This window comes from Tachyglossus aculeatus, chromosome X4, assembly GCF_015852505.1.
Source record: "Tachyglossus aculeatus isolate mTacAcu1 chromosome X4, mTacAcu1.pri, whole genome shotgun sequence".
NCBI lineage: Eukaryota > Metazoa > Chordata > Mammalia > Monotremata > Tachyglossidae > Tachyglossus > Tachyglossus aculeatus.
This window is the reverse complement of record NC_052098.1, coordinates 37,305,955-37,322,633: the sequence shown is the minus strand read 5'-3', so window position 1 is coordinate 37,322,633 and position 16,679 is coordinate 37,305,955. Positions and strand designations below refer to the sequence as shown.

The 16,679-nt window shown below is 40.7% G+C and overlaps 1 protein-coding gene and 1 non-coding gene across 2 annotated transcripts; one reads left to right on the top strand and one right to left on the bottom strand.

Moving 5' to 3' along the window:
• Nucleotides 1-366: 366 nt before the first annotated feature.
• On the bottom strand, nt 367-7,011 carry LOC119948082 (cyclin-dependent kinase 4 inhibitor B-like). The gene is made up of 2 exons (XM_038769949.1): nt 6,559-7,011; nt 367-668 (listed from the first exon to the last, which is right to left on the bottom strand). The coding sequence occupies exons 1-2, from the start codon at nt 6,751-6,753 to the stop codon at nt 399-401; spliced, it is 465 nt and encodes a 154-aa protein (XP_038625877.1). The 5' UTR covers nt 6,754-7,011; the 3' UTR covers nt 367-398.
• Nucleotides 7,012-16,234: 9,223 nt separating this feature from the next.
• On the top strand, nt 16,235-16,372 carry LOC119948533. Its single transcript, XR_005456923.1, has one exon. It is a non-coding gene; the product is annotated as a small nucleolar RNA SNORA7 (small nucleolar RNA).
• Nucleotides 16,373-16,679: the final 307 nt, after the last annotated feature.

The window sequence follows — 16,679 nt, the reverse complement described above, 5'->3', positions numbered from 1 at the left end:
CGCGCGCGCGCACACACACACACACACACACCACACACACACACATCCTCAAACCACCCACCAACTCGGATTCTTTTGGCACTAGATTTGGGGGCGATGCTACGTGTAATTCTTCCTCTTCCTCCTCCTCCTTCTCCCAGTAGGGTGGATGCCGCCCCGCCGCGTTGCAGAGGTGCAGTCCTGCCCTGATCGGGGGTGCAGAAAAGCTGGGGGATGGGGCAATAGGAATGGGGCAGGGAGGGAGGAAGGGAGGGGGCGGTGGGGTTGTGTGGAGTTCATGCTAGCCCCCGATTCTCTTTGCCCGTGGTTTGTAGAGGCTAGGGAGAGAGAGTGAGCTCTGGGGGGTGGGGGAGGGGCGGGGGAGGGAAACGGGGGATTCGGTGGGCTGGAAAGGTGCTTCAGCTGCCTTCAAACCCGAATGCGCCGCGCAGGTATCTGGTGACGTGGTGGTGCCCTTGTTCGAGAGCCAGGTCGACGGGGAGGCGGCCCCAGGCGTCCGGGACGTCCAGCCGCGCCCCGGCCCCGTGCAGCAGCACCAGGGTGTCCAGGAAGCCCTCGCGGGCGGCGTCGTGAGCGGGCTGGGTGAGCGTGGTAGGGTCCGGGCTGTTGGGCTCCGCGCCGTGCTGCAGCAGCAGCTCCGCCACCTCCGTGCTGCCCATCTGCATCACCTGCGGGACACGCACAGGGGTCGTCAGTGCTCGCCGCGACCACCGGGGACCCTCCCCCCCCCCCAAGTAGTTCAGTTGTTTAACACCCAACATGGGGGTGGGGGGAAATGGAAATCCCTCTGTTCTCCCTCCTACTTAAACTATTGAGCTCCATGTGGGACAGGAATTATGTCCAATCTCATTCGCTCGTGTCTACCCCAGCTCCTAGAACGCGGTAGTGTTCTATCTACTTGTTTGGTTTTGTTGTCTGTCTCCCCCTTCTAGACCGCTGTTGGGTAGGGACCGTATCTATCTGTTGCCGAATTGTACTTTCCAAGCGCTTAGCACAGTAAGCGCTCAATAAATACGACTGAATGAAAGAATGGCAGGGAATGCGCCTGTTTATTGTTCTAGCGTACTCGCCCTAACGCTTAGTATAGGGCTCTGCACAGAGTGAGCGCTCCACAAATACGATCGAATCAACGATGGACAACTATGGATACATAGTAAGGGCTTAAAAATACCATCATCCTTCATGATCGTTATTAAAATGGAATCCGATGATGCCCGTGGGCAAATTCATTCGCCCTCCGGGAGATCACCTGGTACGTGTGTGTGGCTCCTTGCCCCCTCGTCCCCCTTGCTGACTGGGGATGCACAAATATTTGAGATTTGGAAAACTATAAGACACTCAGAGAAAGTCGCAAAGACGACGGGAGGGACTAGCGGAGGACGCGAGTAGAGGCAGAGATGGTGACTATCAACTCGGTTGTGCTGTGCGTTTCCAAGTGCTGAGCACAGCGCTCTGGCAGCACAGTAAGCGTTCCACAGATACTATGGGTTGATCGATCGATAGAATACGATTAAAGATAGTAGGCATCGAGCGTTGACGCTGTCCCAAGCACTGTACTAGACGCTGGGGGTAGACACCGTCTAAGCAGGTTAGACACAGGCCCAGGGGCTCCTAGTTTAATTGGTAGGGAAAACTGTTTTACAGGTAAATGGATGTGACCGACTGGAGCGAAAGTGTAATTTAGCACATTTAAAAATAGATGTCAATTTATTCTAGCTACTAAAGACTCATAAGCAATAAAAAAGGGAGCATTTCCAAATTTCATAAAATTCCAACTCTGTTCCTGCCTCTCAGCGGGAATAAGTGAAAAGCATTTAAATCTGGTTGCTGTTCTTTTTCTTCCCCATGGTATTTGGTGGAGGAAAAAAAAAGAAAAAGATACAAATATAGTTTCTCTCTCAAGTGTCATTTGTATCTTTTTCTCTCTCTCTTTTTTTTTTTTTTGCTTTGGAAGATGTTAAAAAATCCAGCGAATAAATAAGTTGTACTTTCTTATTTTAGATACTGAGTTAAAAAGTTTGAATCAAGCAATAATGTTTATGTGTACTGTTTAAATATGGTAGGCAATATTATACAGTTATGAAATAGATTCTTATGACATCACTAAATCACTTATTCATTGTATATTTATTTTGCTGATTTATATTTTCTCTGTTATTTGTTTTTTTGGTGATTAGTTCATTTCACTTATTTTATTATTTTTATTTTGCTTATTCATTTTATTTTTCCATGTGTTATTTTATTTACGGGTTGTTTATTTTACTTAATTTATCATTTTTATTTGGCTTATTTTATTTTTTCTCTGTCATATTATTAGTTATTTATTTCACTTGATTTATTTTTATTTGACATTCATTTTATGACTTTTCTGTCAACTGGTTATTCATTTATCTTATAAAATTTATTTTAATTTTGCTTATGCATTTTATTTTCTCTGCCATTTTATTTACTGGTTATTTATTTTATTTTATTTATTCCTTTTATTTTGCTTATTCATTCTATTTTTCTCTGTCATTTTATTTACTGATTAACCATTTTACTTTGTTGTTTTATTTTATTTATTCATTTTATTTTTATCTGTCATTGTTTACTTGTTATTTATTTTACTTAATTTATTATTTTTATTTTTTTATTCATTTTATTATCCTCTGTCATTTTATTTACTGGTAATTATTTTACTTAATTTAACATTTTTTGTTTCTTCATTTCATTTTCTCTGTCATTTTATGTACTGCTTAATTTACTTGATTTATCATTTTATTTTGTTTATTCATTTTATTTTTCCCTATGGTTTTTTACTAGTGATTTTACTTAAGTTATTAGTTTTCTTATTCATTTGATTTTCTGTTTTCCTTTCATTTGATTCTTTTGCTCATGCTATTCTTTTTATTTTGCCTATTCATTTTGATATTTCCTTGTCTTATTTTTATTTATTGGCTACTGATTTATTTTACTTTTAAATTTTTTTATTCATTTCATTTACCCTCTGTTTTATTTACTGGCTATTTATTTTACTTTACTTTTAAAAACACTGCTTATTCACTTTACCTTTTTATTTATTTACTGGTTATTTATTTTATATTTTATATTTCTCATTCAGTTTATATTCTCTAGCTAACGGGTTATACATTAATTCTATTATTTTTATTTTGCACATTCAGTTTTATTGTTTCTTAGTGTTATTTTATTTACTTGTCATTTATGTAATCAATTATTTTCATTTTGCCTTTTTGCTATGTTGTTTTATTTATTAATAATTTTATGCATTTCAATATTTTATTTTGCATATCATTTAATCTTTCCCTCTGTTATTTTACTGATCATTTAATGTACTTATTTTATTATTTTTACATTCCTTATTAATTTTATTTTTACCCAATCTGATTCATTTGTATTAATTTTAATGATCCAATTTATATTTTGCTCATAGTTCATATCATAGTCTTTAAAATGATAGTATGCTATGTCATATATTACACAGAATGGTGAATATAGTGCAATGTATTAAAAACTAATTGAATATAAATTCCATATCACCCAATATATGACATCATTGATCATACTGCATCCACAATATATCATATCATGCATATTACTACATATTATTACATTTACACTATTTTATATTGATTTCCATCAATATTACATCTATCACATATTACATCATATTAGTGCCATATCTTACCTTATATCATAGTGTATATTATGACATATAACATGAAATTGTGGTAATATATAATGTATGCATTATATAGTACACATTAAATATGATAATATTTCATATGTTATATTTTATGTCATAGTATAGTATACTATAGTATCATATATACTATACTATACTATATACTATATAGGTACTATAGTATAGTAACCACATAGTGCATATTATAATAAATTCTGTATTAGACATAAAATTAAATTATAACAACATATGTTTCATATATTTATATGTGCATATTCATTATATTGGTATTTACATTTAAATATGTGAGGTAATGAAGGACTCCTACATTTTCCATAGTACATGGTAATTTTTTCCATCTTCCTTAAATGTATATTCTCATACTCACAACTTAAAATAACAAATCTAATTTGCACATATGTAAAAATGTATATACATATCATTGATCAATTTATAATGAGCACATTAGATATATTGTAGTAAAATATATTTTACCTATTATGAACTGTTGTAATTTATAGGGCAAATTTTATATATTCCATAGCACATTATACTATATAGTATTAATCTATTATGGTAATGATAGAATAGATCATTCAATCAATATATAATAAATGATATGATAGACTATGTCCTATAATATATGATAGTACATACAATATACAGTATTATCATTGTATATAATATTCTATAGGAAACAATAACCCTGTCCATATGATATAATCACAATATGTGATCATACATTATATCGTATGCAACATAATATATTACATGATATGTCTCATTTGATATATATCATACCATATACACAACATAATTTTATAATTAGTTAATGGGTAAAATTACTATCATATTAAAATATATTATAATGTAACACTTAACCCTTTCCCTCCTCTTTCAAACTTGCCCCATAAATTACAATTCATATGAGTAAAAATATAGTATCAAACACATTATATATATATGTACATATAACATTATATATGTGTATATAATACATTACACATAACACATGGCATGCATGCATACATACCACATACAATATATCACATATATACCACATATATTTCATTATAGGTATGTCTATAAATATATATATATGTGCGTGTTTATATATATATGTACTCAGTATGAATGGTCATTTATGGGGCAAATCTTGAAGAGGAAAGAAAGGGTTAATAAAGAAAGTCATTCAATCATGCCACTTTTGGTGTTGCTGGACATATCGGGAGATGTTAATGGTATGATTACAATTTAATGACTTCTAAATTAATTCTCTGAATGATTAAAAACTTGGAGAGAAATTATTAAAGCAAAGTACAACGGTCTGAATACAACCTTAAAACATGTAAAGCAGATTGTAGGGCTATAAACCTTTAGCTCTTCTCTCGACCAGCGACCTACATTAAGTCTCTGGTCATCAGAGCACTCTGCAACAGAATACTTTCTCTGACATCCCAGAACACAAATAACCAAATTTCTGTTTACTAAGTACACATTTCAGTTAATAACTTTAAGTAGCCAACGAAAGCAAATGTCATATAAATAATCCTGAAAAAAATGGTTATTCTCCCCATCCCCTCTGGAGAGGGGACTTTTCAATATACTCAAAATGATTGTTAAACAATATTTATATTTCTAAGTGTCTTATTTTCATGTTGGAAACTACCACTTTCTTCCTCTTAAAACACATAACAGAAACAGAATGGTGGGATGAACTGCATAACGGAGAGAGGGAGGGGTTTCACTTACAGCTGGAAACAAGACTATTTTAAAAAGCGGTAAATTCTAAACTAGACTCTAGATGCCAAAATACTTAGAAATAACTCATTTTTTCAGAACAATTAAACATTTTAAGGACATTTAAATAAAATATTTATATTTCTTCAGAGAAATAATAATTTTCCAGACTATAAACTTGATTCTTCCCTCCCAGGAAGGAGCATGAAAGGATATTGAAAACCGCAGTCTGGGAATGGTAATAAAAAATACCGCTTTCATCAACAGTTAGGTCTCATATATTCAGGGTAATAAAGGAACAAGTCTCCATTTGACCCAGAGCATTTAAGGGGAGAGAATGGGGGAAGGTTTCCTCAAAGTGAATGCAAATCTAAAAAGAGTACTGAATTACAATCAGTAAGGATAAATGAAATAAAACTGCAAATTAGGAAACACCTTTCAGAATATAGCTCTGTGCTATTTTAAAGCCCTCTGGACTTATGGACGTTTACTGATAAGATATGCACTGTTTCATTACTAGCACAACATCCACATAAGTCCTTTACAATAAAATAATAAACCCAGTTGGCCAAGCGAGACCGAGCTGTTTTCCAGATCTGTATTATTTTTACTGTCAAACAACCCTTTGCCCTCTCCCACTTTTCTCCAACGGGGTTTAGGATTACCCCTTTCCATTTGCAGAAATAGAGGACGAGCTTGTCAGAAAAATGGCTTTTCTTTTATAGCTGTAAATAAAATCGTGAAAAATGACATTTGTCTGCTCTCACAGTTTTTCAGATGCAAGACAATCCTTAGTCTTTCATTTGAATTTCGGAACCTTTTAAGGCTACCTGCGCAAATGGCCCGTCACTGTAACCTCTATGAAGCCCCCCCCCCCCCACACCTCGTCCCTGCAGAGCGAGAATATGTACTCGCTCCTAAAATGGGAATGGTTAGGTAGGAAGAACGGGCACCTTTCTGATATTCCGTTACTAAGCTTCAGTCCTTTGTTTGATCAGCCATTCCCTCCGCCCCCCAAAACGCGTAGTCGAAGCCAGAAGACGTTTTAAGGCCGCGAAAGTTACACAACAACACGGAACCTCGGTTCCTGCGCGTCTCCCTCCCCCTACCGGTCAACAGACGGTAGCCCTAAGTACCTGGATCGGCCGCCTCCCAAAACGATTGACACTGTTAGGATCCGCTCCAGCCTCCAGGAGCTGCCGCACCGTCTCCACTTGTCCTCGGGCAGCGGCGTCAGCCAGATCGGGAACGTTGCAGTGGAACATGCCCCTGGCTCCGGCTTCCCGTGCCTCCGCTTGTTTATCTCGCATTCGTCTCGCTGCCACCAACATCCACCGCAGATTGCTCGTGGTCTCTTCCTCGGGGTCTCTCCCGGCAGCCTCCCGCTTCCTCTCCTTCTCCTTCCCCCAGTCCGCAGGTCGAGTTCTCCCCTAAAGTGCCCCCTCGAGCGTCAGGTCTCTCATTTGTCCTGCCGCCGCCGCCGCCGCGACCAATGTTGCGTATCGGTCACCCGGACCCGGGCTTTCAACCACCAACGGCAGTCCCCCAGGCAGGGCGATCCGCTGGGATCAGCCAAGTCTTTGGTTACACTCCCCTCGCCTTCTGCAGGTTAGCCTCTGGACTCTCCTGATAGGAGCTCTTTCTCCTCCTCCTTGCCACTGAAGTGGGAAGCTGCCCCGGGGAGGAGGCTGGGAGGGATTGTTCTTTTTTTCTCTCTCTCTCTCTTTCTCCCCTTCTTCCTCTCGCGTTCTCTCTCTCTCTCTGCCCCCCCCCCCTCGATCCCCCCCACCCCCTCTCTCTCGCTCTCTCTCCAGCTGGGGCCGCGTCTGCCTTGCCTCTTACGGCTCCACCCACAGCGTAGGCCGGTCCTGACTTGTGCTGACTTGTCGGCTTTCATCAACTGCTGACATCACGGCAGAGACCCGGCAACGTTCCCGGAGCGGAGTGAGTTGCTTCGGGGACCCCGGGCGCATGCGCTGAGACAGTCGGGTCTTCAAGACCTTGTTATGCTGCCGGGAGCCGGAGCGCTTCAGCTCTTTTAGCAGCTCGAATAGTGCAGCCATTAGATGCTGGAAATACCTCATCTCCCCATTTCCTCATCTACTATTCCTTCTCCGTTCCCCACCTTTCCCTCCATTCTATCCTCTCCGGCGGGCCTACCAATAGTCCCTCCGCCCGCAGACTTCACTGCAAACTGCTTTCTTGGACGGGGAGGGAAGAGGGCATAGAGGCACCTTCCTCACCCACTCCCTCTCTCCCCCCTCCCCCCCATCCCTCCCCTCCTTCGCCTCAATCCGTCAGAGAGTGTTTTGGTTTTAGGGAGGTATTTTCAGGTCTCTTCTTTTCTGGGCTATATTTTACGTTTAGAGATAGAGATCGATCTCCTTTTCTAGTCATTTGACAGCTCCGCACCTCTCATGCGGGCTAAACGCTCTCTGGGTAGGCTTGAATTTCACACTCTGTCCTGAAACAATGCTTTCACTTGGATGTATCTTCATGTTTAAATCGGTCAACTAGAAACCCTGAAAATCTCGAGTCCTTTTTTTTTTTAAAAAAAAACCTTTGACATGTGACTGGAATTCTTTTTAAGTTAACATATAGATGATATTGAAGCTTGATCCAATAAATAAAAAAAGTCAGGAAGAATCAAGTGTTTCTGAAATGTAGTGTCGTATAGTACATTTTATTTTTCAAGAAGACGTTTGTGCAGTGCAGTTTCCTTGTTTCGTCCTTCACCCATTTAAAGCTATAAAATCTTGGCAAGGCATTGGGATTTTATCGATCCAAAGTAGTAAAGGAAATTCATGCAGTCATAATGAAGCCTGATAACACGGGTGTGGTTCTAGTACTGTCACAAAACAGCTGAGCAGTTCCCTTTCTCTCCTGGAAATTTAAAGCCCCAAATCTGTAGGGCTTTAAGAATCCAAGGTACAGTATTTAGTCTCTGCCTTCCAGTTCTGCAGGTTCAGTGTTAAAGAAACATGCATATTGCCTCAACAATGAACAATGAATGCTGTTTTTTAGAGGAAGCTGACAACGTATAGATTATGTCTCAACTACACCAATGCCCCATTTAGATGAAGAATAGACTGGTGAATGCATTTGTGAAAGGAATGGGGCTAACAGTGAAACTGGTTTGGCCTGAATAGGGCTCTGTGACTGTGTAGTTGAAGGAGTTTTAGATATTGTTCCCTTGTGTTGGGATCTCCAAGACTAGGTAATTACTACAATTTCTGACTTGCATTAACTTGCATTACTTGCAAGTTGCACATCTAACTGATAGCTAGTTTCCTCTGTAAAAGCGGGGTGGGAAGGAGCGTTGGAGGGACGGGGGAGGGGAGGAGGATAAGCAAAGGGAGGGGATAGGGAGGTGGGGTCATCAGCACAGTGATTGATCCTGAATAAAAGCTAGTTAGCATAGAGAGTGGAAAAGAGAAAGGGAGGAGGTTGGGTAAAGTATCATCAATATGAATCATATACTCATTTGCCCTAGATCCCCAGTTCTTTTCAGGTTTGATCCGTATGGTAAGCAACATTGGGCGCGCGGGGTTTGGGGGGGGGGGTTGCAAATGAGAGTTCCATATTACCTTGCCTTCCATGTAATGCAAAACCAGGAACTGTTAGCTATGTCCTTCTGGTAAATGCAGTTAGATTCCTGCTATTGCTGGATCCCCACAGACTTTGGAGGATAGCGAAACAACCTTACATTTACTAAAGTTTTTAACTTTGCCTTGTCTCCTCACTACTGCTGGATTCCAGCAGCCAGGGTCTCTTCCTGAAGGGTTTTGAGGTTTTGTGGTCCTCTCAGAAAGAGACCTTGGACCAAGGAGAAGGGGAATGAGTGAGGAAGAGAGGTGTAAAAGAAAGGAGCAAGGAGGTTGGGAAACTGCCAAAAGTCCATACAGGATGCTTAACAACCTGGGCCTGCCTGGGGAGGCTACTTAGTGGAGGACGAAGAAAACCATTGTAAGGCTACTGTGGGGAGCCACCAGCACCGCGGACAGCTCCTTCCCAGACGCTCGGGTGGTCGTACAAACAACTCAGGCACGATCACTGTAGGACTCCAGGGAAGGGCCCACAGCCTGGTCTCCCAAAACTGGTTCTTTCACGCACATCTAGAAAGTGTTATGTGGTCAGCTATAGCATTCAGTAATAAAGCCACTCTGGTCATTTCGGACTACATTTTGGGTTGCAGAGAGGCAACTTATTTGTATCAGTACACTGGATAAAAAAAGGCAATATATTTACTCAAGAGGTTTTCAATCCACGGCATTCTCTCCTGATAAATGCACATGGTCAGAAATACGAAACCTCTTCCCACAAGAGAACTCTCTATCATCTAACCAGATGATACTTTGCACTTAATATAATAGAATCTATTGTCCACTAAAGTACATATGGACTATAGATACTTGAAATGGGTTACCTATCACGAAGGAGCAGCTGTCTCTGTAGTGGAACACAGCAGCTGGTGTTGATGTTCATTCAGTTCGGAGGGGAAGTAGACAAGGAAAGTAGTGGACAGCTGAAACAGTAGGGGAATTTACTCAGCAGCTATGAAGACTAAGGTCAACATACTGTTGGAATTTTAAAAAGATGGAAAAGAGTCATGGCAAGAAATATGCATAGGAATCAGGAGAAAATATGAAATGGCTATAGTAAATTTGTCGTCATTTAGTGCCCTGAAGTAGGATTTCTAAGTGGTAATTTAGTGGCCTGAAAGAATAAATGCAGCTTCCAAAAATTCCAAAATTCCAAAAAATTCTCACTCTTTGGAATTAGCTTATGCATGTACTGAACTAATCTGACTCAATATGTGTTTGACTTATATCAATCAGTGAATGGCATTTATTGAATGCCAACTGTGTGCAGAGCACTGTGCTAAGCATTTGGGAGAGTACAGTACAACAGAGTTGGTAGACACGATCCCTGCCCACACAAAAAAATTACAGACTGGGGGGAGACAGACATTGAAATAAATTACAGATGGGGGAAATGGGAGAGTTTAAGGATATGTACATAAGTGCTGTGGGGCTGAGGGTGGGGTGGATATCAAGTGCTTAAAGTGTAACAGATCTGAACACTATAGAGGAAACGGAGTTCGAAAAATTCAAGGTTTTAATAAAACTGTTAATAGTAATATTCACACAGTGTACAGGGCTAATTTATAAATGACTTGGAAGGGTAAGGAGTGTTGTGTGAGCCATTCCGGGTGGAAGACTGCTCCAGCACTTTCCTCCCACCTCCAAAAAAAAGCTGTAAGGCCAAGGCTCTACATAGAGAGACCACCTGCCACTATGTGGTTCTGGCCACTGGTGACAGGCGCTCCCTGTCAGCACAGTTTCAAGAATCTTTAAAATTGATTCAAATATCACTTCTGTGCCTTTTTTCTAACTCTTTTAAAAGCCAGCAGTATGTCAGGATTAGTCTGTAGAGCTGCTGAATAAATTCCCCTACAGTTTCAGCTGTCCACTACTTTCTTGTCTGCTTCCTCCCCTTAACACCAGCACCAGCTGCTGTGTGTCACTCCAGACAGATCTATTAACTCTTTCAAGCAACTAGGGTCAGTTTTCAAAAAAGCTGCTTCAGTGTACGAAATACCTTAGTTGCTTTTTAGAAAGTGATCATACAGCTTCCAAAGGTGCTGGCTGTACTAATTTTCACCAAGTAGTTTTTGCAGTTGGAGAGTCATCATCATCAAGAACATTTATTGAGAGCCTACAGATATTATCAATTTGTGTTCTCACAGGTCTGTATCCCTTTGAGGTAGTAAGAGTCATTTCAGAGATGGGGAAATTGAGGCCCAAGAGATTGTCACCTTTCCCCCTCTTTCTCCTCCGTCTCTCTTTTTCCTCTTCTTCCTCCTCTTCTCCGTTTCCTCTCTTTCTTCCTCCTCCTCTCCACAGCTCCTCCTTCTTCTCCTTCCTCTTCCTCCTTTTCCCCTTCTTCCTCCTTCTCTCCACCTCTCCTCCTTCTCCTCCCTCTCTCCTCTCCTTTTCCTCTTCCTTCCTCCCCTTCTCCTCTCCTTTTCCTCTTCCTTCCTTCCCCTCTCCTCTCCTTTTCTCCCTCCTTCTCCTCTCTCCTCTTTCCTTGTCCCCCCCTCCCACTTACAATCCCTCAGATTTATCAAGAGTCCCCAAATCACCTGGTTAGGGACAGTCTTGGTGTCAGAATTTCAGTATCAACTCTTATGCCGGTATTATTCCTACCAGATTACATCATCTCCCTTAGTATGTGGGGTTCTGGTGATATGAAATTAAAGAAAGGAAGCCGAGAAGGTCTGTCAATAACTTTTAATTGTAAGCAAAAATATGCTAGGCCATGAGCGGGGCCATACCTGACTACTTTCCCCCTACTCTCACCCTCACCCTCTTCTCAAGGCCTTTTCCTTGCTGTCTTTGCCCAGCTTGGGAGGGGGGTGATAGTGGTAATAATAATTGTAACAATAATAATTGTGGTATTTGTTAAGCACTTACTCTGTGCCAGGCACTATACTAAGCTCTGCTGTGGATAAGAGCAAATTGGGTTGAACACAGTCCCTGTCCCACTTGGGGCTCACAGTCTCAAACCCATTTTACAGATGAGGAAACTGAGGCCCAGAGAAGTTACCAGTGGCACGGGAACAGTGCCTTCTATGAACTGCAAGATTCTGCTAGGGCTAGAAACCCACACACCTTGGAGGAGTCATGGATGTAACCCTCTATTTACCATAGAGCTTTACTTTGTCTTGTGTGCTTAATACAGTGCTCAACACTCAATAAATATGATTGATTGATTGACTGATCTTGTCTCCTCATTACCACTGGATTCCAGTGCCTGCGGTCTCCTTCATGTATCATTTTTGCAATTCTGTGGTCCATTCTAGACTGTGAGCCCACTGTTGGGTAGGGACCGTCTCTATATGTTACCAACTTGTACTTCCCAAGCGCTTAGTACAGTGCTCTGCACACAGTAAGTGCTCAATAAATATGATTGAATGAATGAATGAATCAGAAAGGGAGCTTGGACCATGGACTTTAGTGCTTCTTTAGAGAAGCAGTGTGGCCTAGTGGAAAGAGTGTGGGTCTAGGAGTCAGGGAAGCTGGTTTCTAATCCTGACTATACCACTTGCCTGCTGTGTGACCTTGGGCAAGTCACAACTTCTCTATGCCTCAGTTTCCTCATCTGCAAATAGTGATTCAATAGACTGTGAGCTCCAGGTGGGACAGGGACTGTCTTGGACCTGATTATCTCATATCTACCACAGTGCCTAGAGTGTTTGGCATTTAATAAATGCTATTATTATATATGGCAAGGAATTAATACAAGGCTAAATGCCTGCTGCTAATGGTTCCAAGGGGCTCAGAGCCAGCAGGAAGCCAACTCTATGTTGACAATAGAGTTATTACCTTGGTATTCACATGTATTACAAATTTCAAAGCAGATAGCCTTAAGAGTCACCAAGAGTAAGTAAAATGGATGAACTACAAGCCCATTTAGCAAGGAAAAAGTCTGGTAACTTGTTGTGTGTGTGCACCCCTCCCAGGAGAATTGTGATAGTGGTGAAGGGGCCAAGAATAACAAAACACATCTTCACCCCTCTTCTATCCAGGCACCCCTCCTTCTTTACAAGCTCAATTTACATTTACAACATTGGTGTTGGAGGCTACATTACTGAGTCCCCAGATTATGAATACCACTCTTTGTTATTAGAAGACACTACTGATGGTGAAGTTCACCTCAGAGTGAGTGTGTGGCTGAAAAGGCCAATGCAGAATCCACAGAGCCAGCCACATTGGGCACAGAAAAATGTTGTCCCGTGTTCAGTGGCTGTGCCTAATTTTTGTAGTGCCTGACATTGTTTTCTCTTTTTCCTCTTTGTCTCTCTTTCCATATGAATCTTCTGCGTAAAGACAGCTCCTCCCTTCCTGATGGCAGTGCACCACGCAGGCCTAGCCATTGCACTGGAGTCCCCGTTTTCAGCTGGGAGGCAGCCTTGTCTGAGGCTCTTGTTTTCGAAACACTTCCTTTCTGTTTCTTGCTTTAGGTTTTTCAGTTTCAGTGCTCTGTACAGCAGCTGTTTGGGTGTCCTGCTGTAGCTTGTTTTCCTCACATGTCCCATCCAGCACAGCTCTGTTAAGGTGAACAGTGTTAGGATGCTAAGCTCCAGTGTTTATTTTCAAGGTTCAGTCTCACCATTTTCTACCAGCCCATGAGTGACACAGGTGGAATTATTCAAGGAGCTGGATGTGCCACTGTGTGTGGCCCAGGACTTACAGCCAGAGAGTAGGTTGGATGACATTACAACTCTGTAAACCTTTAGTTTGGTCCAGAACCTGACCCTGGTCATAAGTAGAGTTGTCCATTGATTTGAAGGTGACACTGCCAAAATTGAGAGTGCATTTATCAGAGTGAGGGCTTTTGTCAGAGAATCTCTTGCACACATAGTCCTAGAAAATAGAGTTCTGCACTTTTTCTGAGCCTTTGCCATTACAGTGGGTATTGTTCAGACACCAATGGTTTAATGGGGAAAGGTAGTCTTTGGAAGCCTTTAGAGAGGGGGAGAGATGTGAGCTGAATGATGCTTTATGGAGATGATGGAAAGGCAGGGATAGGGAGAATAATCTCTTGGAAGGCAGAGGGAGATGGAGTGAATTGAATCTCTTACAAAATAAGATTGGGAAAAAGGTAACTTGGAAGGAAGTGGGACCTTGATGTTTGAGAAATAAAAGGCCTGAACTCAAATTTTCTTACTCCTCTCCTGAAGCTTTCTCATGCTTGAACAAAAAAGATTAAAATCAGAAATTTTCTATCCATAACTTGCATGTTCAGAACATATTAATCTCCTATAGTTATTTCAAGACTTCTTTCTGGCACAGCATGCTCCCACTAAATTGGTTTTGAGCTCACTTTATGATTTGATATTCCATTTATTCTATATAAAACACTCATCCTTTGATTTGACTCCAAACCATCTTTTGATTTGACTCCATGAGAAGCAGCATGGCCTAGTGGAAAGAGCATGGGTCTGGGAGTCAGAGGACCTGGATTCTAATCCCGGCTCCACCACTTGTCTGTTGGGTGACTTTAGGAAAATCACTTAACTTCTCTGTGTCTCAGTTTCCTCATCTGTAAATTGGGGATTAACTCCTATTCTCTCCTACTTAGACTGTGAGCCCTGTGTGGGACAGGGTCTCTGTCCAACCTGAGTATCTTGTATCTACCCCAGTGCTTAGTACAGTGCTTGGCAAAGAGTAAGTGCTTAACATATGCCATTAAAAAAAAACTAATATCAGCCTTTGCGGTACACACACACACACACACACACACACACACACACACACACACACACACACAGTGTTGAAAGTCCTTTATGTGTTGCTATGCAACCCATGTTGAAATATCAGGCCTCAAAAATATTTTTTCTTTGTGTAGCTCTCATATGATAAATACAAAATTATGGTATGTAGAAAAAATACCCCACATCTTTCTGGAATTAATTAGTCTTTGTTACAGTTTGCAGGTAGCTGGTGAGAGACTGATGATGGCATATATATGAAAACACAAACTGCAAATCTGAGATTACAGATAGTTTCTCTCTTGAATTAAAGCTCTCAATCAGATCTCTCCCAATCTATTGCTCCTCTCTAAAGTTCCCTTGGGTAGGTTTTTTGCCATTCCTTGGGGGAACAGCAGGATAGATGTTTGTTTAAAAATTCCTGAGATATTCCCAAGTATTTCCTATAACCAACCAAAATCCTTGCTGTGCTAATATGATATTTTTTTTTTTGGTAAATCTAATTGACAAACATTTTATATTATGCCAGGGAACTCCCTCCCCCCCCATTCATTATATTTGAAATAGGTTTCAAATAGTTTCTCAATTCTTTATTTCAAAAGCACTAAGCCTCACTCACCCCTTTTCTCCCCACTCTTTTTCTTCCTCTTCCTGTGGAAACAGAATCAATTTCTAAACAGGGGAAAGCCATTCAAACCTAGGGGGTTGAAATAAAAGCTATCTGGTACTCTGTGGAAGAAATATATAAAAGTAAAAAAAATTCAGTAAAATTAAAAGTAAAACAATTATTAAAGTTCCATCAAAATGCAATCGCTAGTCAAAATCAATTAATCAATCTTATTTATTGAGTGCTTACTGTGTGCAGAGTACCATACTAAACGCCTGGGAGAATACGATATAGCAGAGTTGGTGGACATGTTCCCTGCCCACGACAAGCTTACAGTCTAGTTTGCAGTCTAGGAGACAAAGTAGCTCTGAACCATTTAATCCCCACCCCACCCTCTTCTCTGTTTCAGATTCTAAAACACTTTCTTACACTTTATACACCTGGATGCAGCCTAGAAAACAATGCAGTAATAACACCACTCACCACTTGCTCTTTTTGACTAAGAATGCCTCCTCATTTGCACCATTCAACAAAGCATATGAGGAGGGATTTTGTAATCATTAACCATGTCTCAAACAGTTACAGAAACAATTCAGGTTTCAAAATGATTAGAAATTTAAGTGAAACAAGTTAAGATCATTCCTGGAATGGATGATGTGTAGTTGGCATTATGTCATAATTATTCCTAGACAAGATACTATTCTCAGTATATTATCTATTTTATTACCTTGTTCAAACTCATTTTTCATCATTATTGTGCTCCTCAAATGAGTAATGTGCTTTAAATTTAGTAGTATAGTATGAGCCTTTGTTTTAGAAGAAGTTTCACAATTAAATTGGAATCAAAATCCCTTCAATGACATCTAACGGTAAATAAAAATAGGAATCATGATGGTGGTACTTATTAAGCCCTTACTATGTATCAAGTCCCCTTTCAGGATCACACCTGGAGAGTTTCCAGTACTCTACCAGTCTCGGCTACAGGAGGGAGAGTCAAGCAGAGGTCTACCCATTCCATTCCTAGTTTGGCCAGTGGCTAGTGAGTGGAAGGCAATCTGCTACAAGTTAAAGCTAATCTGTGCTGGGCAGCAGTGGCATGGGAGAGAGTTGAGGGTGGAGACTCAAGGAGACTCAAGTTTACTGTGCGGAAGAAGTCAATGGTAAACTGCTTCAGATTTTTACTAAGAAAACTCTATGGATACACTACCAGAATGATTGCAGATGGAGAGTGGGGCGTTCTGGAAGAGATGTGTCCATGGAGTTGCTATGGGTTGAAGATGCCTCGACGGCACAAGCCAAGCCATGTGTCAAGCACTGTACTAAGGATAGATACACGACAATCAGATTGAACACAGTCCCTGTGCCATATTAGC

Bases quoted from the DNA above. Each gene is read 5' to 3' on its own strand.
- LOC119948082 (XM_038769949.1), bottom strand. From the start codon at position 6,753: ATGTTGGTGGCAGCGAGACGAATGCGAGATAAACAAGCGGAGGCACGG. The intron at 669-6,558 runs GTACTTAGGGCT...CGTGTCCCGCAG, and splicing joins TTGGGAGGCGGCCGATCCAG to GTGATGCAGATGGGCAGCAC.